The 23,542-nt window shown below is 34.8% G+C and overlaps 1 protein-coding gene across 9 annotated transcripts in view; it reads right to left on the bottom strand.

The window, feature by feature from the left end:
• Window positions 1-23,542, bottom strand: part of MYCBP2 (MYC binding protein 2) — a 198,953-nt gene that overhangs the window by 91,319 nt on the left and 84,092 nt on the right. For all 9 annotated transcript variants that reach the window (XM_080363498.1, XM_080363499.1, XM_080363500.1 and 6 more), the window contains 17 exons: window positions 20,069-20,186; window positions 18,729-18,933; window positions 18,223-18,376; window positions 15,668-15,840; window positions 14,431-14,556; window positions 14,200-14,327; window positions 12,417-12,508; window positions 11,250-11,384; window positions 11,085-11,168; window positions 10,331-10,427; window positions 8,339-8,531; window positions 7,411-7,685; window positions 6,284-6,505; window positions 4,425-4,616; window positions 3,093-3,299; window positions 2,202-2,333; window positions 1,489-1,667 (listed from right to left, as the gene is read on the bottom strand). In XM_080363498.1, the coding sequence (XP_080219624.1) occupies window positions 1,489-1,667; window positions 2,202-2,333; window positions 3,093-3,299; window positions 4,425-4,616; window positions 6,284-6,505; window positions 7,411-7,685; window positions 8,339-8,531; window positions 10,331-10,427; window positions 11,085-11,168; window positions 11,250-11,384; window positions 12,417-12,508; window positions 14,200-14,327; window positions 14,431-14,556; window positions 15,668-15,840; window positions 18,223-18,376; window positions 18,729-18,933; window positions 20,069-20,186 (2,712 nt within the window). The remainder of the gene's footprint in view (window positions 1-1,488; window positions 1,668-2,201; window positions 2,334-3,092; window positions 3,300-4,424; window positions 4,617-6,283; window positions 6,506-7,410; window positions 7,686-8,338; window positions 8,532-10,330; window positions 10,428-11,084; window positions 11,169-11,249; window positions 11,385-12,416; window positions 12,509-14,199; window positions 14,328-14,430; window positions 14,557-15,667; window positions 15,841-18,222; window positions 18,377-18,728; window positions 18,934-20,068; window positions 20,187-23,542) is intronic.

Genomic DNA, 23,542 nt, shown 5'->3' with positions numbered 1-23,542 from the left:
AAGACTAAATAAAACAAATAATTTATGATAAACTAATAAAGGAAACAATTGAAGAAACCACAGAAGATGTTTTGGGGGCAATGCCTCAGTGTTAGCCCCTTGCAATAATTTTGTTTTTATTTGGCAAACAATAAGGAAACCATGTTTCTGAAATGTTACGTTTCTTTTGACTAGATGCCTTTCAAACCACAGAAATGTATTAATTTCTGTGCTCATCCAAGTCCAGCCACCTATCTTGATAAAAACAGAGTAATACTAAATGTATCACAGAAATAAGTAACACTTTCAGTGGATATTTCTGCAATATCATAACAGGGAAAAGGTTTTTCCCTCCCTATTCTAAAGATTAATTTTGGTTTTGAAATATTATCTTAGACTTACCCTTAACAATTAGTTTTTTTCTTGGAAATCCACTCTGTATGTCAAATCAGATTCTCCTAAACGACATTATGTACAAAACTATCTCAATAAGGTAGATGAAGGATCTGGTTTGACTTGCCTTTTCATAGCAGTTGAATGATAATTACAAACTAATTCAAGCCCTCAATATGATAGTGATTCAGCCTTGGCCTAGACAACCAAAATCAGTTAGTCAACATGCAAAGCAAGATTTCCCATTATCTTTTGAATTTCTTTGTTGTTCAGAAAGATCTGATCTTTCAAAACATCATTCCAAGAACACTGATTCCAGGACTGACACCTCAGAATACTCAAAAACTTTACTTGGAGCAGTTCAGTGCAAAACAAAGATACCTATCCTTCTCTATGACTTAAATTAACCATTCTTACAAAAAGATATTTTGTCATCGTGAGTAAAAGGTGTATTACATTTTTTTGCTGTATAGATAGTGGTAGTAATGCATATATTTAGGTGCTGTCACATTTTAAAAATCATGTTTTCACAGATGTCAGGATAAGCTCCTCAAAAATGAAAGAAACACTTTCTGCAACAGCATTACCTTAAGTTAATTCCTACTATCACCTTGAAAGGCTAAAATAAAGCTTCCTTGCAGGACAGTTAGGTGTTTCAGTTTTCTTTAGGCAGTTGCAATTTATCTTTTTATAACTTTGAACTCTACAGTAAGAAAGGAGACAGTTCCTATATACACAGAGTTTGCTTCATCACATGATGTAATCCTTTCTCACAACAGAGGAAGGAACTGAATGAAATCAGAGAGATTATATATAATGCCACTGAGTAGCCTCTCAAAAATCTCTTAGGTTATAAAAAAACCCAGAGATTGAAGCAGTGCATCATACCAGTCTCCCATATTACAGTACAACTTGTGTCCCGAAAACTGTCTTCACTCAATATCTTAAGCCTCAAACCATACTGGATGATCACAATATTGCTGCTAAAGAAGCTCTTTACTCCAACACACTCCAGATGTATTTATTTCTGTTACTTCTCAAAATCAGACATGGTATAATAGCACTACAATGGTTTTATTAACTGTTCTTAGAAATGGATCATGACAACACACAAACCTGTAATAAAGGATCTGTGGAATTTGTCCTCGCGTTTGGTTTGTGCCATTACTGCTCAGACTGCATGTACTAAATGTAAATGTGACACCATCTGGACACTGAACTGTCGTCATTCCTCCATCTCCATTGGCAGTTCGGCTTCCATAGTTCCGCAAACGAACGGCGTATTTCACATTCTCCTTCGAAAAGAGAGCCAGTAAGCAATATAAACCAAGTATATAAGTTAGGCTTCATGGTATTATGAAATCTGTTATTTTACATTAATACTGAAGGGTCTGAAAAGTCCTTCAAATCACTGTGCAAATGAAGTTAACTGAAAACAATTCAGCATTTAACAAAAGTCAGAGCTGTTCTGTGTTCCCGAACTATGGACCATAAGTAAAATATTACTTCTAATTACCTGAAGAGTGACCAAGCACCCATGAAAATTAGCTACCAAATTACACACGAAAAAGTCATCCATTCAGGAATATTCTAAGTTACTAAGAAATTACAGTCTATTTTATGCTATTATAAAAATTAAGATTTAATTTCTTTTAGATGCCTGGATTTGAACCTTTCAGTTACAGGGAGAAATTGAGGATTTATAAAGCAAATTTATAAAGATTAATTTGTAAATGTGTAAACAAAAAAACAATTTACATTGAATATTCTGATTTTTGTTACCTAAAGAAGTAATATGAAAACTACAGATGTGCACTTCTTTTGTTTACCTTCAGTGGCACAACTTTGTCAAGTCTGATTTCAGCAATATCACTGGGAGAATCATCTGTGGTGTAAGTCCCTTTAACCAACTCTAAAGATGTCCATCTATGAGAATGAGTTGAATCTCCAGTATGATCGCTCTGATTCAAAGAAACAAAGCCACTTCAATATGTTTTTAATGTAAATATTATAAAATGACATTCACACAATTGCGCGAGTCATGCTCTCATGTATAAATTGTTACACACAGCATTACAAAATAGAACAAACCTGGAAAATCTGTTCAGAGTCAACAATAAAGCCTTTCCACTAAAAAGGAAATTATTGAAATTTTCCATAGCAACCTACGCTTGCCCTTTGGAAGAGATTAGAACAGTCGATTAAAGTGAAGAACCAGGTGCAAAAGAACAGAGGTGTGTCCTCATTACAAGAACACACAGTGAAGTTTCATGCTTCTTTTAAGAGAGTACTTCAACAGCACACAGAACTGTAGCTATAGTGCAACCACACTGGTAAGCTAACCCTTTCTTCAAATGTTGGTTCGAAATGTTTTATCTTGGTCTACTTTATTTTGTATTTTCCTTAGTGGTTTGCTGAGAGAAAACTGGTGCTAATGCACACTTAGCTCTAGAAAGTGAAAAGCCCAGTATACTTCAAATTTTATTTGTAATAAAGTAAGATCTAAAAACTGTCAGCAAGAAAAGGTCCCTATTAGGTATGGCATGTAGCTTGCCATAACACAAAAACCACCACCACAAGGAAATAAAAAAAACCCACTACGGTACTGTTGCACTGGTAGCCTAGACTGTATAAGAACGCAACGATAATACACTGTAAAACATTATGAAAAACTATGGCATCACTTTTGTTCAAACTGTTTTTTCAAATGCAGTACTTACATCATCAACTAGTACTTCCAACTCGTACTCATGGATTCCCCCTCCACCATAAACAGAAAATCCTACAACAACTACACCAGGTTTGTCGACAGAGAAACATATTGCATCAGGGGATCCATTCCCGGTATTCCAGCTTCTTCCCTGGCTTGTTTTAGTGAATCGGTTTGGAGTGGATTTGACAGAATGGAGAGAGTTGAGCCCATCAACCTGTAGAAAGTCACATGCAAGAAACAGAAAAAGGTAATGCCTGGGGACTAGATAACTTTAATAAAGCGAAGTTAAGTGAATTAAATTGCTACATTTTCAACTGGGCAAATTTTAACAGTCACTTGATAAAACATAAAAGATGTCACTATTGGGGCTTCTAGTCAATACAGACTAAAAAGAAAACATAACTTCTGGTAATTCTGATTCCTAGTTTTTTCAAGTATTTAAATATGCGTTTCATAGGATGACTTGGCAGGAAGGATAGCTTAACTGTACCATACTTCAAGAAGATGACTTACGTATTTTTATCTTAGGTAAGGCCACGATCAGAGGAAAGATACAGATCTTACATAACAGGAAAAACATCTTTAATCAAGGTGTTATCAAAAGTTGGGTTCTGCTGATACTATGCAGGCTGTGATACACCTTTAATCAAATCAGTGTTGCTAAATGATAGAAATTTATTTAAAGTGTCATAAAGGGGAATGTCTATGATTATGAATCTCTGGATTTTAAAAAGCTGAACTCGGTACCACTCTCAACTTTTGAATAAAAAGCAAATATACTCGAAAAAACTCTAACAAAGCCTTGTAAAAATATAATACATACATTACATAACATTTAATATATAAAAGAAGAGATATGTAAGGAACACCTTACATATAAGGGAGGAAGACACAATGTATAAACAAAAAACATTACAAATTCTGACAGATAATCAAAAGCAGATAGGCTTGGAACTCATGAGGCACCCAGGATACCAGAGGCACAGAGATGTTCAGGGATGTGGCACTGCCACCAGTGAGCACTGAACAACTACATATTGAGTGTATACATGCACAGACATGCATGCAAAAAGCGAGGTACTTCAAACAAAATTGCTGGTTTTTAAATAATTCACGGTATTCTTCAGCTGTAATGAAATAGCTAATTAGCAACAGTACTTCCCTAATACAGTGTACTCGTGCTTTTAAAACTATGTTAAACATCTGAAACTAAAAGAACTGAGAATTCCAGCATCTACGAAAGATCTGCATACCTATATAATTGCTGTCACAACCTATATCACATTCATAATATACTTGTCCCGAAAGACTTCTACTCATGATTTTATAGTAGCTTTACCTCAGATCCTAACGCCGATGCTGTAAGCTCACTAACAATACTAGCAAGCAACCCACAGGTATTAGAAACTAGATGTGAAGAGAAAAGTTCATTTTCTCTTCTAAGGCTGTTCCGTACTGGCAAAACAACAATGACCAACATCTTTTCCAGCACTTCCCGAAAGCTTGTCATTCCTGAAACGTTTTCTTCACTCTGCATTATGAAAAGAAAAATGACAGATGAAATTGTTCTTACTTAAAAAAAAACCCCACACATTTATTTTCACATACTATAAGCATTAGGTAATAGAAAAAATCATGACTACTTAAAAATAAGAAATGTCTAGGGTAAAAAAAAAAATTCTCAAAGCTATCATAATACGTATTCCTCTGTAAAAAAAACCTGATTAATAGTCTTTATTTCCAGAATTAAGTGGCACTGACTTAGCTTATTGCATTGGAAAGATATATAGGTGTCTTTCTCAGGAGAGGTCCTTATAGCCCTCCTTGTCGTAGTATCTATAACTATACATTAGAAAATAACAGATATATTACCACCTACGGAACCTTTCATATCATTGTCTTCCCAATTGTCTAAAGGAAACTGAGAAGCTTTTTGGTTTAGTGTTGGCAAAGAGAATCTTCTGTGCAACCAGGTAAGATAAAACCAGTGGCAAGATGCTTATAAAAACAGTTGTCACTTCACTGAATGAAGACTGTGAAACAAATCTAAGCTTCAGCATCTACTGTGTCTTCTCCCCAGCAGTGACATTCACTGTTGTTGGGAACAGTTATCCATACTGGAAGTCGTGGCCAATAAGAAAAAATAAAATCAGGTCTACGGATGGAAATCAAAGGTTTGCCTTTTTCACCATTTTGTCTCCCAAAAATATCTAAGTATGGAACAGATAGGGAAGACAATCAGGTCAAGCAAACCTGCACAGATAGATAACTGCACAGAACTCAGTCTATTGTTGGCAGTCAAGAGGCAGCTGTACCCAAGATGGAAGTATTATCTTTGCATTTAATAGCTTTTGGTGGTTTTTATTCTTCTTTATTAATTTGTGCAGGTGCTTTTGAAGCCTGTGAAAATAAAAATGGCCTGTAGCAAGATGTTGCACAGCTTAACTGTTTATTTAATGAAGAGCAACTACCTTTTGAACTTTTTTCCTAAGGTGTCTGGTTGCTTGCATTTTTTGGCATCGGAAGGCTCAACAATCATCCTTTATTTACTTTTCTATATAATTCATAATTTCCTAAGATGTTACCCTTCTTGTCTTCTAAAGCGAAGAACGCTAGTAGTCCTATATCTTTGGTTATCATCTTTACCCTTTTTCATTACCGGAAATCTATTTTAGAATAACAAAACTACAAATACACAGTGTTCATGAGCCCTTGATTAGGAAATTGTTTAATAACCTTTCATAGAAGTATATGAACGGGGCTTCCTTTGTCCATCTGCTTGTTGACTCCTTTAAAAACTCCAGTTTGAGACATGAATTATTACCAAAGCTGTGTTGATTCTTCCTCAAAACACAATCTATCCACATGTTCATTCTTGTGATCACATTAAAAAGCTGAAAAACTGTTGCAGAAAATACTATCCAAATGGAAGACAACTCTACACTATATCTCTGCAATTAGATATTTCAAAATGAATAAGAATAGTTTTTGCTTAGACATTCTCCAAACAAGAAATAATTGGAGTATTTCAGACCAACAGATAAAAATTGGGTAAGATAGCAAGGTTCTGAAAGCAGCGTTTTAGAAAACACTCCAGCAAACTTAGCTACATCCTTATAAAGCTAAAACTTCAATTTACATGACTGGTTTTTGTTGCAAAGTAAAACAAGTAGCTAAATTTTTAGAATATATCCTAACCTGACTAAGTTTTTCCATGTGTGAAACCAAAAGAGGAAAGCGATGGGCCAGAGCAGAGTCATTCTCAGTGCTGACTTGTTTGACCATTGATCGCAGCAACGCCTCTCCATCATAAGCAATTGGAAAGATTGAGGTCAGTTTTACTGATGTGTGGCAGAGAGCAGACATAACGGCAGCAAGGAGTCGGCTACTGGAGGTTTTGAAGTTTGCTTCTTGGATGTCCTAAAAACATTAAAATAAATACATACAGTGGCACCATTGTGTTCAAAGTAAATGACAGAGAACCTATTTTTGAAAGAAACTTTCCAGTTTTTTAGTAATTATAAAAATAATCCAGATGAAGAATATCATGTTCTGCCAGCTTTCCTGTGAATTCATCTTCTCTTATAAGGTTCCGTTCAGATCAAATTAGAGTAAGTAAAATTTGTTGGTTGAAATATTTTAAAACAAACAACCCATTTAAAATTACTTTTGAAATGACGGCACCTATTGATGACCAATCACTTACTACAATTAATCAATGTAATTACAATAAAATATTAAAGAACCGATTCTTAATTTTTCTATGTTAAATGAATTTTCGTGCAAAGAAGCTTATAATCTCACTGTCACCAATGCAAGCAAGCAACTACAACGTCTATATGCGGGATGCTCATTCACAATAAGCAGAATACTTAGAAAAAAGCTGTTGATTACACGATAATATTGCCAGCTTCTCATGTACTTTGCTGGATCAGAGCACTGTTGTAACATTTAATAATGAGAAGTTACTCGAGTATTACTGATGAGCATAAAAAACGCCACACAAAAGCAGGTGCTGACAGTTACCAGCACCACTATTTTTTTCACTGTCTCAGAGAGAATCTTACTGCTAAGGGAGCCAGAAGTACCTGGGACCTTGTTGAACTTGGACACACTTTACAAACAAAACAAAACACACAAACAAACAAAAAAGGAAAACAAAGAATAAAGCTAATCCAAACCAAAATTAACAATTACTTAAAAAAAACAAATCAGAGCAGAATTCAAGTTGCAAACCAGGATGAACACAGAAAAAGAATAATGGTTAGGCCCTTAGCAAAAAGGCCAACTATGTTGTAATATTTACTTCTGCCACTTTAGTGTACCTGGTCTAAACAATTCAGCAAGTCACAGAGACATGCCCACTGGAGAGCCGGCGTTGGATAAAAGGAATGAAAGCAAGCTGTGAATGTATTATGGCATTCCTGAAGAACAGCTTCTAAAAGACTGAGGGGCTGACTGAGATATCCTTGTGGATCATTGTCCAACTTCACCATGCAATGATCAACTCCTTCAGATAAAATTTTTCTCAGCAAGGTCCTTGTTTTTCCAATGCAATCTGCCAGTTTGCTGGTTTCTTCTACAACCGCCTTAGCTGTAGCTAGAACGTTATATAAAATGGAGTATTAAATGTCCAATAAATGAAATATTTTCATATTCAAATGTACATTTTACAGGCAAATAAAACAACTAGAATTTAGCAACACTGACAAATCTACATTCGGAGAAGTTAATTTCAAAAGGATAACAGTGGAGGGTGTTTTATACATATATAATAATATAATACAGCGAAGAAACCTGAACATCAGAGACTTCCAGTTTTCCAGTCTTTATATTATACATTATTAATATATTATACTGCATTTAAATGTGAGTGTTGTTAAACTACAGGCATGAAAAAGAGATACTGTCTTTCAAATTTAAATTCTTCTTACTACCAAAGTAGCTACTATGCACAGAAACAGGAAAAAAAGAAGTTACAAATAGTTCAAAAGGACTCAACTGTAAAATGAAACAAGAAATTAACTTTAAAATACACACAAATTACAGTAAAAATGTGTGGTGTTGGATGCTTGGTTATGCAGATAATTGCAAATATCCTATTACTGACAGGAAGTCTCTTAATTGATCCAATAAAACCAACTGTATAAGCAATTTCATCTTACAGCATATCCTAAAGGAAGATCAAATTTTGAAATTCCTGTAGATTGTTATTTGCTGATAAATATGAAACAAGTGAATTAAGTGGAATACCTGATATTGGATATATTTCACAGGTGTAGACCCTCAGCAACCTCAGGCAGCAAGTGCCCACAAAACGCAACCTTTCCAAGTCCAGAAGCGTAGCAGTGTATTGGAAACCTTTAAGTCCACGAAGTTCTTCAACTCCCAGTACCAGTGTCGTCCAGCTCCAGTGAAGAATGCTCAATAAAGATTCAAAGCATTCCTATTTCAGGGTATGAAGGACACAGAAGGCAGATTTTGTGTTAAAAACAAGAAGTGATCTTTCAGTGTCAGAAGAAGATGAAAAGCAAATAGCATCTATATCCACCTTTATTGTTAAAACGTGTTTAGGTCTAAACACATCTACCATATGACACATAAATCCTATTTGCTTGAGAATACAAAAGAGCACTGAGGATGGAGAGACTAATACCATGCTAAAACAAATTTATAACATATGTTATAATACTATTGTGTGTGGAATTCTCAGTTATTTAAGAACTAACAATTGTTTTTATTCACCTGTAATACAGATTTCTCAGTAAGTTTTACTCGCTTCATCTGCATATGAATTTTGTAATACCTGCTTTTAACAGAACACATTCTTGTCGTAACAGTAAAGACTTCACAGGGCTGTCTTTGCTCTGCTTTAAACAGTTATGATCTGCATGGGAACTACATCACATTTACACTACTTGAAAATTTAACAGAAGCGCATTACAATCCACAAGGAATTTGAGAATTTAAGAAGTTGATAGCTTCATAAAGTTGTATCTCAGAAGGCAAACTACAAGTATTCATTATTGAACACCTTCAAGCTGCAGGTATACCTTTTAGCTGCAACAATCAAGCTGTTTATACAAAGTTAGTTATAAAACGTCTAATGCTGCAGAAATCCAAAACTTTCCTCTTATCTCAGTTCACATTTGTGGTGAGGGATAACAGCAGCAAGATAATGAAGAGGAAGGATACAGCGCAAAGTATCAAAAGCCATAGGAGTTCATAGCTTAAAGCAAATATTTTTAAGCAAACATATATTAAGAGTAGCTATTAATAGGTCAATAGTATGATTACTAAAAATGCAAATTTTGTAGGTAATACATTTCTAAAAGAAAACTAGATAAGATCATCCTCATCATTAGAGAATACTGAAGAAACAGAGAATACATAAACAAGAGAAAGCAAGCTGGTTAAGAAAACTGAACTGCAAGTGTCCATATGGAGGCAATAACTTCAGTGCAACTATCAGTTGAGAATATTGACAGTATCTGTAATGCAATATAAAATATAAACCAGGATGGAACTGAAAATAAAATAATCATTGCTTGTAACAGATACGGAAGGGACTGTACTTCAAAAACAAAGACCGAATTTGCCTTATCTTGCATAATACTGCATTTCAACTTCATGCACTATTCCTCAAAATTTGACTAACCTCCTTGTATGCGAAGAACTGCAGAGTAGCTTCTATTAATGGCTGCAGTTCACTGTGCCTATTAACACCCCTTTCCTCAGCCCATCAAAGTTTAATTAAATGCTACCTCAGTGTGCATCAGAACACATGCAAGAGGAAGATGAATCTCACCAATGGCTAATAAATGCCAGTAATTTAAAAGCCACAGAAGAAAGCATATGGTAAAGCTCCCTCAAACTCTAAAAAGCCTGCTATTAATTATATTCATGTCTAGGCAGGGAGTAAGGCTTGTACATTGAATACAATCAGTAAGCATGAATTCAACCCACCCCACACCTTCCCCAAAAAACCCAAACTAAGTAGCTCACACATGAAAGTAAACTATACGTTGTAAACAAATACATTTCTAAGCTCTCATCCTCAGGTCAATACCAAGCTTAGCTTAGACTTAAGTAAAAAAAATACAATGTTCTACATGTCAGTGTACCTAACTCCTGCTTGATAAAGCAGACAGAAAAAATCATTAGTTATTTCCACATGTATGTCTTTCAGTTTTCTAAATAGGAATGAACTTGCAGGAAATACAGAAGACCCTTGATAATACTCACCACTGAGACAGTTCTGGCAAAAGATCTCTTTAAAATATGCACAGGTTCACTGGTCTGCTGTTTTCCTTTGGATGCACTGCCATCACTTGTTGGTAGCCTGGAAGAACAATTTAAGAACTAACTTGAAATCCACACCAAGTTTTTCCTGTTTGTATCGTTCAAGTGGAATGAAGAGGGAAGAAAAGTTTAATGTAATTATAAAAAAAAAATTGTTCAATTTCAGCATAATTCCCTCTCCAATCTTTCTAAAACCAGCAATCAAATATCAAATTCTGTTCAACAGACAACTGATAAAGTTGAGATCTAATTATGTATGAAATTAGAAGAAGTATTTACTGTATTTCTTCAGATGACATTAAGACTAGAAATGTTATTCCTTGAAGGAAACTGATTTTGTGGAGCTACTACTATCTGTTTGATAGTATACTACTCCTAAACTGAGGTCTACTTAACAGAATACTTCCCAGCTAGAAAAAAACTGAAGCATGTTAGATGAAATCATGAGACTCTACTGAACTAAATTTAAGTCTCAGAACATAATGTGTGAGGAATCACCTCTTAAAGAAAAACTGCAAAGAAATAAACAGTGGTATAATGGATTTATTATTTTTCTCAAAGACATCAAGTTTTCCCCGAATTTTTCAGATATTGATATCCTTAGTTTAATAATTTCATGAAGCCTACACTTACTTTAACAAGGCCTCTGTTTAAAAACATGGCAACAACTTGTTCTAAATAGAGGTCAAAATATTACCTGTATAGTAACTGCGGGATCTGCCCAGCATTAACATCTGTACCATTATTTGATTTCTTGGAACTTTTAAATTGAAATACAACGCTGAAAGAGAATAACCCAATTATTATTCAAGCAATATTAGATCTCTTATTTTGTATTAAAAGATATAGGAAAAAAATATACCCATCATCTGTAGTAATAGAGGCCTGTCCATGAGATCCACAATCACTGCTTGGTCCTGATACTCTTGCCCAGGCCACATACCACCAGCCAGCTTGCAGGAGTACTGGTTCATCAAACATCATCGCATACTTCTCTCTGGGAAAAATAAATTTTGAAAGAGATAAGTGAATTAGTTTTTAGATTAATCTTTAATGAATTACCCCCACTTATAAAACAAAATGGAAAATTGATGGAAGTTATTAATCCAAAGTATCTATTTATATTCAACATTAAAAATATTTAATTGAAAAATATTGTAGCAATTTAAAAAAATAATAATTCAGAAGGACCTACAAATGCCTCAAACTACCTTGATCTTGCATTTTGAAACAATCAGATATCAAATGCCAAACAGAATAAGGAGAGATTAAGTCAAATTAACACACAATAACCCAATTACATTTAATGCATAGTACTGCAAGTGAAGTATTAATTATATTATTTTATTTCAGAAAATTCTGGCTTAGTTTTTGTAAGTGAAAGGAGCGTATACATAAATTCTTAGGAATAACACATGAATATGTAAGAAAGTAACAGCATATATATTTATTGTTATGGATACATAAGAATTAAACCAAAAAGAATTAGCCATGGATTATCTAAATTATTTCATAACAGGGAATGAAAAAGCAGCTAAAATATGGCTAATGCCATCCATATGAACAAATCTTTCACGCAATAACTACTTTATTCCACTGAGCTGAAGCACAATAACCCTTCTTTTAGGCATGATAATTTCATATTACAATAAGTTTAATGATGAGTTGTTTAATACAAATACCCATTTGCACTTGAAAGCATCCCTTTGATAGAAGCATTCAAAAGAGCCGCTACAATGTTGTGTCTTCTTCTCATCATAGGAATATGGGATTTGACTTTGATTTATACAAGAGCAAGTGTGAGGTGATTTTTCCTTTTAATTTAGTACCATAATGGCTTGGTGAGGTATTTGGTGGTTTACTATTTTACCCAACACACTCTGTTTGAGTGTTTTACATTACTCACTACAAATTTCTACTGATGTAGATAATACCTCTGCTGATATTTAATATTATTTTAATATGTATATGAAGAAATTAAGAACAAAGATCAAGAAGTAGGTAGAAATAGGTGAGGAAAACATCTTACCTAGCAGCACAATCATATGCTAAGACATCTGTTTCAGCAAGAAGGTCTCCATCAGTCTCATGATCTCCTCCATCTGGACCCAATTCAAACAACTGGTGGAGTAAGAAAAACGGTAAAAATATGTCTTAGCTGTTAGAAACCTTATAACAGCACTTTTCCTGTCTAGAATTCTGGAAATCCTTTACAACTACTCTTTCCATTTCGCAAAAGTAACCCTTAGTTACTACCACTAACGGGCAAATTCCTACCTGCAACTCAGAATTTCATAATATCATTAACTTTTAAAAAATAGCAATTCACACTGATCTCACAGTCCTATGCCCAGGTATATTCCTAAGTGGAGAACCTCCCTAAATCTTGCAGGCAAGTCAAATGCAGAGCATCTGAAAAAGGCAAAGTTGGGCAGAAGGTGCAGGCCTTCCGCCATTGATTGAAATGCACTGAAGATATAACTCAACTTCCCCAGTAAGTGGCAGCTTGACTGTTAGCAGAGCTGGTCAACGGTGTTACAAACAGTTGGTGACTAGGACAAAAGATGATACCTTTCTGAAAAGAACATTTTTCTTACTCAGTCAAAAACCACTTCTAGAGTTAGATTAGTTTGAAAAAGGACCTCAATAAATGTCTATGACATCTCTTGCAAACATCTGTTTAATAGAGTTTGTCTGTGGTAGGACTGGCAAATCTTATCTTGGCTATAAGCTAATCCTAGACAACCAGAAACAAATTGAAAAAATAATACTAGAGTGCTTTCACAGGTTTACTACTTATAGTATGAACATTAGTCATGCCTTTTTTTGTTGTTAAGTTCCTTGACTAGAATGAAGTACAACTACTTATTTTGGATCTCCTGTTGTCTTATGCAAATATTAGTACTAAGCACATACCACCAATTTCCCTAAAACAAACTTCAATATCTATTCACCTGAAAACAGAAAATCAATAACCCGCTAAACAAAAAGTAACAACATATTATGAATATACATATATAATACAAATCTCAGACAAATATTAGATCCTTCCTTTACAATGCTTTTTGGGAGCTTCTGAAAACTCCATTAAAAGCAGGAACAGAAGCTAACTGTCAGAAACCAGCACTCTGTCATCACATTGTCTATGTGAGTTTTTTTAATCCAAAGCCAGCTTTATTTATTTATTTTAAAATCAGCACACATGCTCCAGCCCTAACCATCCTTTTACTTGGCACAGAACAGACTTAAATATGTTTGATGACATTCACTCTCTGTTGAAGAATCCCAGCTGAGAAGTTATCCAGAGAAAAATCTGACAAAGAGGTGTCAGGGACAGCGGGAAGCAATGGCTCAGCTGGTACCAAACGAATTCCAGCTACTGATAAATGCTGTTTTTCTGTTTGTGAGAAGCCATCCCTTGTGTATTTTGACATAGGACATGATTCTAACCTGAAGTCCATAACACCAATTTTCTGCAGGTGGACCTCTGAGCACTGTGTAAATAGATCATAGAACCATTCTACCCACTGCCATATCTCCTTAAGATATCTGTATGATAGTATTTAGTGAAGGTCAGAATGGGCTAATTCTTGACAACTAAGAATAGTAATTCTCAGCTCTCTACTTCACCTGCCTTACCTGCATACGATTCATTACTCCTCATTGAGAAGCCTTCTCTAGTTCTATTACTAATGCTTTTCATATACAGTAAGCCACTCATTCATCAAAAATAAAAGTAAAGTTTTAGGTAGCATTTCCAAAGTTCTGATTTTAAAATATAATATTGTTTAAAACAAAACACAAAAACTTACCTTTATTTTAGCAGTGTATTCACCTCTACCTCCAAAAAGACCAAGACCACCTAACAAAATATCTGTATCTGCACAGAAACGGATGGCTTCTACTGAGTGGGCTGAATAACCCCAGCCTCCTCCATGACCTGCACAAAAAAAACCCCACAACAAAAATATATTTAATCTATTTTAGTCTTTTATTCTACAAGCCTGATCGGCTTGTGCTATAAAATTTTACTGTGCACATACTTTCAAATCTGTTCACGACACTGTAGTCTTCTTTAGAATAAACTTTCATTACTGCTTGAGTCTCTTCCTCTGTATTTGCTACACCCATTTTTAAGTCCTGCATAGCAGCCAAAGTATCAAGACAACCTAAAAGAAAGTAAAATCAAGAAGAAATAAAAATTTCTTACTGTTGATTATAATCAGTAAAATGGAAATGAATATTAGTTAAAAGATCAAAGCAACCTAACTGCTTTCTCCCTAAACCATATATATGCTACTGAATATCATTATAGCTTTTTGACTAGATCAAGGGTCACTGCTGTAGAACCTCAGTGTTGTTACTGAAGATCAATTTCATTTAATTTATTCATTTTCCAGAATAACCAAAAAATGTGATTAAATCTACTTTGCCACTTTTCTAATAGTAAAGAAATTGTCAGCAACACAGATTTTTTTTTTTTCTTTTATACATTTCCCATATTACCAAAAAAGAGTTGAAGTACCGGAATTATGGGCAGATTTCAGTCGTCAGAGAATTCATTTTGTTTCACACACATGGGTACCTAATGTGCCTTACTCTGACCCAGACACAAAGAAGTACCGTTGAAGTTAAAGTTTCGCACTTCTCTAATACACAATGGAGAAGAAGGAGGAACTGATCACTCATCACGATCAACAAGTGAGCTAAAAAATAAACCACAAAGCTGTGCTTTGAAGCACTTGGTATCTTGCAATGTGGCCTTTTTATACATTAAAAGAATACGATTATTTTTTGGTAGTTTTTTTTAGACTACAAAATGAAATCATATTACTCCTCGTGCCCCATGATACAAAATTGCAAAGACTAAATTCTAATTTTAGATATTTAGTTTACTTTAAAACAAAAATAGGTTATTTAAGAGTACTTTTTTCCTGTCTTTCAGAGACTCCAGGTTAATTTAACAGTACTGACTTTACACTGTAGAAGGTCCAAAAGATCATCTAGGAAGGTTTCTTAATTTATTCTGCTGACCTTTAGTAGCAGGTTCCATCAGAACTCTAAAATCCTCTAGCATCATTAAGATAGCAGAAGTTAACTATTACGATTAAAATAATGCATATCAGCCAGATGGTAAGTGTTAAGAGCTATGGTGAAAGATTATAAAGTGAAATTTTAACTCACAAAAGTAAGAAAGTTGTTAATTAAAATTCATTTATACATTAAGTAATGCCTCTTTAGTTCATCCAAGTTTCTGACTCATCAACTATAAATGTATACCTAGAATGTGCAAAGCTGCATGAGATCTGGTGGTGAGAGCTTTGGAACCTGTTGGTAGAGCAAGTTCTGGACTCAAAATACTACACCGGGACTGCATGTCGGGAGCTGAGGGAAGTCTGGAATCGGCAACTACTGCATTGTAACTCCACAGTTCCCTGGCATTTGGTCGAAACCTAGAGCAAGACAAAACAGAGTAAAAAAGAAAAACCCTTTCATCCACTAAAAAAATACAAAAACCAAAGTTTTAATTAAATTTTATAAGCTATTGAATGTAAAATGTAGATCTGCTAGTACAAACTCTTAAAACTGAAAACAATTACACCAAATACATACACACTTCATTAGCTTAACACACTAGCAAACAGACCAAAAAAGGCATTCTATTGTACTTCAAGTCAAAATCATATTATGGATTTACACATTTCAGATGATGTTAAGACACTTTTCAAAACCAATAAATACTAAAATGACAATCTATTAACAAGCATGAAATAACTAGCAAAGTACTAGATATAATGGCAGATATGCTCAAAAATTATAAAGATGCCAAGCGAAAGTGAAAGGGTTACTCACCTTCAAATAAGAGTAAAAAGATCTTGAGAAATCCAACATATTTTGTTTGGGCTTTTTTTAAGGGATAACATCATCTTATGACTTTTTAAGGGATTATAGAAAAGGGCAAAATAAACAAAAGAATACAAAGACTTTCTATACTACAGATTAACATTGAGAAAAATAAAATTAATAAAATAAGGTCTTTGATATCACTATGTAAAAGGAAGACAGAGTTACAAAAGGAATTTTCACTTGATACACTGTTCTAGAAATCCAAATGGGTCTAAGATGGTCTAACTAACAAAAAGAAATAGCTTAAACTAAAAATATTATAAGACACCGTATGTATTCAGAATTTTAATGAACAATGTGCCAGCTTATACACACATGTATATTCATATGAAATTATTTAACTACTTGAATTTCACTACTAACTGAAAAAGTCACAAAGCAGTAAAGAAAATCTTGAAAATCTATGTAAGCAAGAAAGCTGTCTCTCTGTAAAGAGAAACTGCTCCCTTCATTTTAAATTGGCATGAATAAAAATGCCCAGGAATAACAACTAATACACCAAATATTTCACTAGTAACAGGCATATTCGTTCACGTGTCTCTTCTTCAGACTTCTAATATTTTCTATTAAACAAGAATGGGATAGAACACAGAAATAAATCTGTACAGACTCCAAGAATCCACTCTTCAGTTAAGCATTTAAGCTCTTGCTTTAGTTCTACAGTCCCTGAAATTCTGCAAGACAATAAAATGCCTCAACCCATGCTCATCCACAATAATACCTCGGACTACGTGAATTTGAACTTCCTCAAGCTGAATAACCACTTTACTGTGCTACATCAAATTGAGAGGCATCACCTTTCCTCCCCTGAAACTTGCTGCTTTACCACAGCCATCGATAAACTACATTTTTCATAAATTGAGTTGTTCAGAATGTTTTAATCACGTGTATGATATGATCAAGACCTTTAAGGGATGTGGGTGCTACTCTCCCTTATTTCAAATCGCAGTATAATTTAATTAAGAACTGGTACTTAGCTAATGAGATCCAAACAATTCTGGGGGTGTGCATTACACACAACTACAGCCATGATAAGGGAATCTGCCTAGCAAATATGCATGCTTCGATGTTAAGTGGCTATTAAGTTCTTGAATCTCAGTTTGGGATGAAAACATTCAAAGTAGGATGCAAGTAGTCTATAGACACAATGATGTTTTAAAGATATGATCCTACATGATACTATCTTTTCCAGATGAATGCAGACTAGCTGGTTCCCTGATTTATTCTGTGATTATTTCTGTTTTTCTAAATCTTCAAACAGTTCAAACATCATCCATTACTTGCAGTCAGATGACAGCTTTTAAATCACTGTAGAAGAACTGGATGTTATGATTCTGTTTTGGAACAAGGGCTTATGATCTATGCCTGCTTGAATACACCACTGAAAGCAACCACCGCCCAGACAGTGAAGTAAATGCAACCATAATTTGAATGTCTATGCCACTGAAGTATTTTATTTTGACCTCTCAGAAGGTCAGAACTGAAAATAATACAATTACTCCACTCCTCCTATTGAGGTCTTAACCACTAATGCCTGAGAGGAGGATAAGGATTTAAGACACAAGGTTGTGGAAGCTTGGTATGGCAAGAAAATCAAAATACTCAGTTAAGTGTTAAGGAGATGAATGGAGGTAAGAGAAGAATAGAAAGATTGAATAAGTGGAAAAGTTTTGGGTCACCTAACCATAATGAAACAGGAATGAGAATGATGAAAACAAAAGAAAACAAATAAAAAATTCAGCTAAAAGAAGGTGCTTGTTTTTGGCTTATTTGAAGAAATTGTCGCAGAACTGTGAAAAAAAGATACATGAAAGACAAAGAGCTAAATCATTTACTAGGGAAAGGAGCATAATAAAATCTCCAGCTTCCAAAAATATTTTTAAAAAGATTTCTACACTATGACTTTAATAGCTATAATCCACACTTGCCTCCAAATAACATCATAGACAGGATCCAGACACACACCAGAACCTTGAAGATCTTCCTGTTCAGAATCATTGAAGGTTTTGCAACTGCCATCTACTTTGTTTATCAGAAGACATTTAAAAGGAGGAGGTTCTGATATTGAAGCTGGTACCAAACCTAGATTAGGGAGCAAACAGAGCAGAAAAACATAAAGACTCCGCTCATTACATGGCATTTTCTATGCATGAAGCATTAATGTAGTAGGGAAGAACAGATATACTGCTAGAGCAAAAAGTAAACCATAGTAAGATTTAAGTGCAGAAGTTTACACTTTTACATTATTATTTTTAATAGAATTCATTGGAAAAGGAGCTAGGATCACTATGTGCAGTATAACTAGAAAGCCAAATATTTTTAATTCTTTCCATTCACGTTTTTGACTTGTTGCTCCTCTGTTGTTCACATGAACAAAGGTATTTTTTCTCTAATACTTCTATAAGCATTTAAAATATTCGAGAAGAGTTCTTGCCTATTATATGCCTGCTGGCAAATATCTCCGATGTAGCAAGCACATGAGAATTAATGAGAGCTTCGTCAATCCGGAGAAAAGTCTGGTCTCCACTCGCTCCAATCCACGTTGCTTTGCGTCCATATTTAGAGCCTATATTAGGCATAGGTGCTGGCTTTGCATTCCAGTAGGGCATATCCAGAATTGGTCTACCAAGCTGACCTTTCTACAGGGAGAATGCAAGAATTAGTAAGTAACAGTAACAATAAATCTCAAAGATGAACAAGTTACTTCAATAGTTTCAACATACAAAGTTAGGAAACTAGAAGAAATAGTTTATCACAAAATTACTTCAAAAAGCAATGGCTAGTGAAGTATTACATGTTTAAATACAAGGAACAAGTTATGGACAGATAAACTCCTCACTATTCAGTTAGGTATTTGAGGTAACTTTTTTAAAGGCAACTCAAACTCTCCATGATGGGTAACACTCCTTTCCATCTTCTTAGTCAAATAGAGAAGCATTTATTTGCCTTCAATACTCAATAGCTGAATAACTTTAGTGCTAAACAAAGAACCAATTAATAGGACAGAAAAACAAAACAAAAACAACAAAAAACACCCCACCAAAAAACAAACAAACAAAAACCAAAACCATGCAGATTCAGTCTAAATTCCACTCAATTCCAAACTTACCTAGACTGTAAGACTTACAGTCCACATATGTCTCAAAAATACCAAGAAATCAATTAGCATTTCAAACTTGAGCCAAAAAGAGCATGCTCATTAACATCCTCACCTGGAGATCCAGGGCCTTACTTCTTATCTACAGCTAGTTACTGAGAGATAGACCAACACTTCTTATGCTGTACCTAAGTATGTAGTAAGAACTGCTGCAATAAACCTGTTCAGACTCCATCTACCTCACTCAGAAAAAGGAAATACATTGCAGGCTGATGAAGTCAAAGTAATTTTTTATTTAAAGTGGTAAGGGAGAAGAAGCATGCCCACATAGCAAATAGCCCTTTTTTTTAAACACATGCAAACAGACAGATAACAGAATATGTAATAGATACTTATATGCAATGGAACTTGCAGTAAGAGTCTGAAAAAACTTGTGCACCTTATAAAAAAACCCAGTTTTAAATCACCATCTTCACTAAAATGTAAAAAACACCAAAAATTTCTGACATCATGCTTTTCTAGCCACAATAATATTAGAAGCCACATTTTAAACATAACAGACACAAAAAGACATGCAGAAGTCATGAGTAGTTCTATAAAAGCAAGAGTTTTGAAAAGGTCTTTAAACAATACACTAACTACTAGCTTATTTCTGTAAGTAAATATTATTTCCTTACTGAGAAACTTCCAAATGTGAAAACCTGGCCATCCATTAAGAGAATAGCTGTATGGTTGCTCCCAGCAGTAACTTGTGTACTAGGACCTGGTAATGCTTGCACCAAAGTTGGACATCCCCTATATCAAAATAAATTAATTTTGTATCAATACATGCTTATGCAACATTTAACACATACACTAGTATTATAAGGCTTTCAATCACCGTGAAATACATTCACTATGTTCACATACTATAAGGAATCAGAGTCAAGCAAAATCTTACACATTAAATGAAGAAAGGTTTGACTGTACTGAATATTAAGTTTATACCTTCTTTATTACAGAGAACCAGATCAAGTACTCTCTCTTCCATTTAACTCAAAAGTTAGCATAAAACATAATTGTAGGATTAAAGTTACTGTAGTTACACTTATATGTCTGCATGTATATGTATTTACATTAAATATATTCCAATGAACTATAGCATTAAAAATAACTGTACTGACGACCCTGGTTAAGCACTGATTAATAATATTTTTTTTGCATTATGAAGCAATCCAAGTCTTATGTGGTTGGTACCCTAGTACAATTACTGAAAGCAAAATTGATATGGCCCTCCTGAAACCACTGTCTAGGGAATCATTAAAGAGAAGGTCTATCCACCTCCATCAACTTTCTAATGGAAAATAAGATTTAAAACTGCTTTCCATCAAACTCAGACTCAGGAAAGAACAAACCTCTCCAAATTGTTTTCCAGAAAGATCTGAATAATTCTAATCTGTGTGTCTCTCAAATAGGTATAAGAAAACAGATTTCTCATTACAGTAAAAATGAAGGAAAAAAAACACAACAGAATGATCAAGAAGCAAAGAAAGAAAACCTGAAGTGATGACTTAGAATAAAAACAAGGCAGAAGATTAAAGTATGAGATACTAAAAATTAATTTTTATCTCAATCTCAAAAAAGTGAACAGGAGCCTACAAGAACTTGTACCAGACTTTGAATCCCACAATGAATGTCTACCAAGACTTCAAATTTATTGTGGACTTAGAAAGATTTTGAGTTTGAAGAACAAGTTATTCCCAAAAAATTCTTATGTTTGGGAACACTGAGCCCACAGAACAGCAGCACTATTTAAACTTACTTTTAAGCACACACTTTCAAAAGTAGGTTAATCTAAAATAAGAACAGGTTGTCTTACACTGGAATGAAAACTTTCAGTCCACAGTTACCTAGCCATTGTTTAGCAGCTGATGTGTATAAAGACAGCTTATCTGCCTGTTCTGGTTTTGGCTGAAATGCAGGTAAATCAGAAGTCACGAAAGTAGGAGGAAGGAGATGAGTTGTGTGTTCAGTAGGGAAGAGGAAAGGGTAGATAGGAAGATGTGAACATATGGAAATGTGGAACAGAGGAATGCAAAATGAAGACAGGTTGATGAGATAAAGGAAAGGCAACACAGTTACACAGAAATAAATTATTCCTTTGCAGTGAATGCAGCTTCCAGTGGCTGAAGCTAGTGGAAATGGAGAGACTGAAGGGCAGTATAAAATTTGGTAGAGGATTCACAACATGACATTCATAACTTCAGAAGCCTTTGTTGACTTAGAGGCACATGGGTTTGGGTACCAGTAAGATTACACACAGACACAGAGATCAAAGTTTAGCAGCACCAATGATGAAACATTTTAAAAAACAGAAGAAACTTTACATTTGCCCTCCATTAATTTTAAGGAAGCCCAAAAAGGCACTGAAGCGGAAACAAAACATAATTAAGAACTAATCCAAAAGCATTACCGTTAAAGGGAAATATTCTGATTATTTCTTATTTCCTCTGCCTTAAAACTATGGTAGCTGCAGGCATGGAATTATCAACCTCATGCTTTAAAGAAAAAAAAGTTTATGTTTCATCTATTTGTTACATAGAAGTCAAGCTATTAACACCAAAACTATTTATCTGTTTGCCAACTGAATCTATCTAACAATGTTATCTGAATGCTGCATATGATATTCCCTTGGCAGCAGCAGAACAAAACCAGACAAGCAACTAATGTAGAAAGATGTAGTATGCTCTATTCTTAAATAGCTCTTTTATTAAGCTCACTCAGCTTTTGGAATGGCCAACTACAGTGTATCAACTGAAGAAATGAGCAGTGAAAAACTTAAGACACTTAAGTACATCACAAAATTAAGTCAAATTGCAGAAAAATAATTTTTACTTCATAAAACGAGGAGGGATTAGGAAAAATACAATAAGCCGGTTTGACTGATGTATATGGAATTTAAAACCTGTGATGCTATGGAGTACTTCTCTGTCCCTCTGAAACTCAAGACAGGAAAGCTCAGCATAGACACTTAAGAGTCTGAGAGACTTTTTGGACAAAGTTTTGACAAGCAGGGTTTTTCAATTTGAATGGGAGAAAGCAAGAAGTGTTCTTCTGTGATGGAGTTGAATGTCACACTGGCAAACACTCAGAGATTCTCTGGCTTCTGGATATGACACAGATACTTACGACAGATCAATCACAAAAGACCAATCCACAACTATACAGAAATTAACCTGAGACCCTTTGGGAAAATGTAAAATTGCTAAATGAAAAGCAGCAGATACACATACAGCAGCTAACTCAGGATCCTGCAGAAGGTCCAAATGCATTTTGGCAGCCTACACCCAACCCCTCTTCCATTCTGAGGGGTCAGCATTTCTGGGAGCAGATGAGCTCTTGGAAAACTCATCCTGCAATAACTGGTGGGACGATCGCTGTCCATGGTACTGATCCAGGCAAGAACTGCCCACCAGGGCCAGTACAATGATATCACTTGGGGCAGCTGACCCTGGTGCTGTAAATTCAGGTTCACTACGGGCTGGTACGTTGCAGTGCATAAAAGGAAACAAGTAGTAACTCCTGGCAACTGCAGACAGAGTTGGTGAACAAAAAATAAGAAGCCCAAACAAATAAAAAACACCCACCCCCCCACCCCCCAAAAAAAAAGACAAAAAAACCCCAACAACCAAGTATTTTACATTTTTGAATAACTGGAAGATTCAGGAAAAGATGTAAATAAGACCTACACTCCACTGCTGAAGTAAGATAATCACATAATGCACCCAGAAACATGGTCCTATCAAACAGATGATGGAACACTTATTTTTCCCTAGAGATATTAGTAGGACACAGTTTCTACACTTTGTCTTCAAATAGAACACAGTTGACTGTCCGTGGTAGGTCTGTTCAGTTTTCTTCCACGTTATTGTTAAACCTTCGGAAGCAAGACTTCATCAGGATTATCTTACTTCAGTTGTCCCATTTCTGGAGCTTGACTACCAGATCACATGCTTGCTGTTGTAGTGTTGATGTCAACAGTTTGTACAAGAAATGCAGGCAAATTCTGAATAATAACAGAAAGATCCTAGAGTCTTAAGTCCCAGCTTATGAAGAGAAGCATCAGCAAACAGGCCTTTGCTTACCCAAACACAACACATGTTATTTTTCAT

This window comes from Nesoenas mayeri (genome assembly GCF_963082525.1).
Source record: "Nesoenas mayeri genome assembly, chromosome: 1".
Lineage (NCBI taxonomy): Eukaryota > Metazoa > Chordata > Aves > Columbiformes > Columbidae > Nesoenas > Nesoenas mayeri.
Note: the sequence above shows the minus strand (reverse complement) of the source record. Positions and strands in the feature narration are given on the sequence as shown.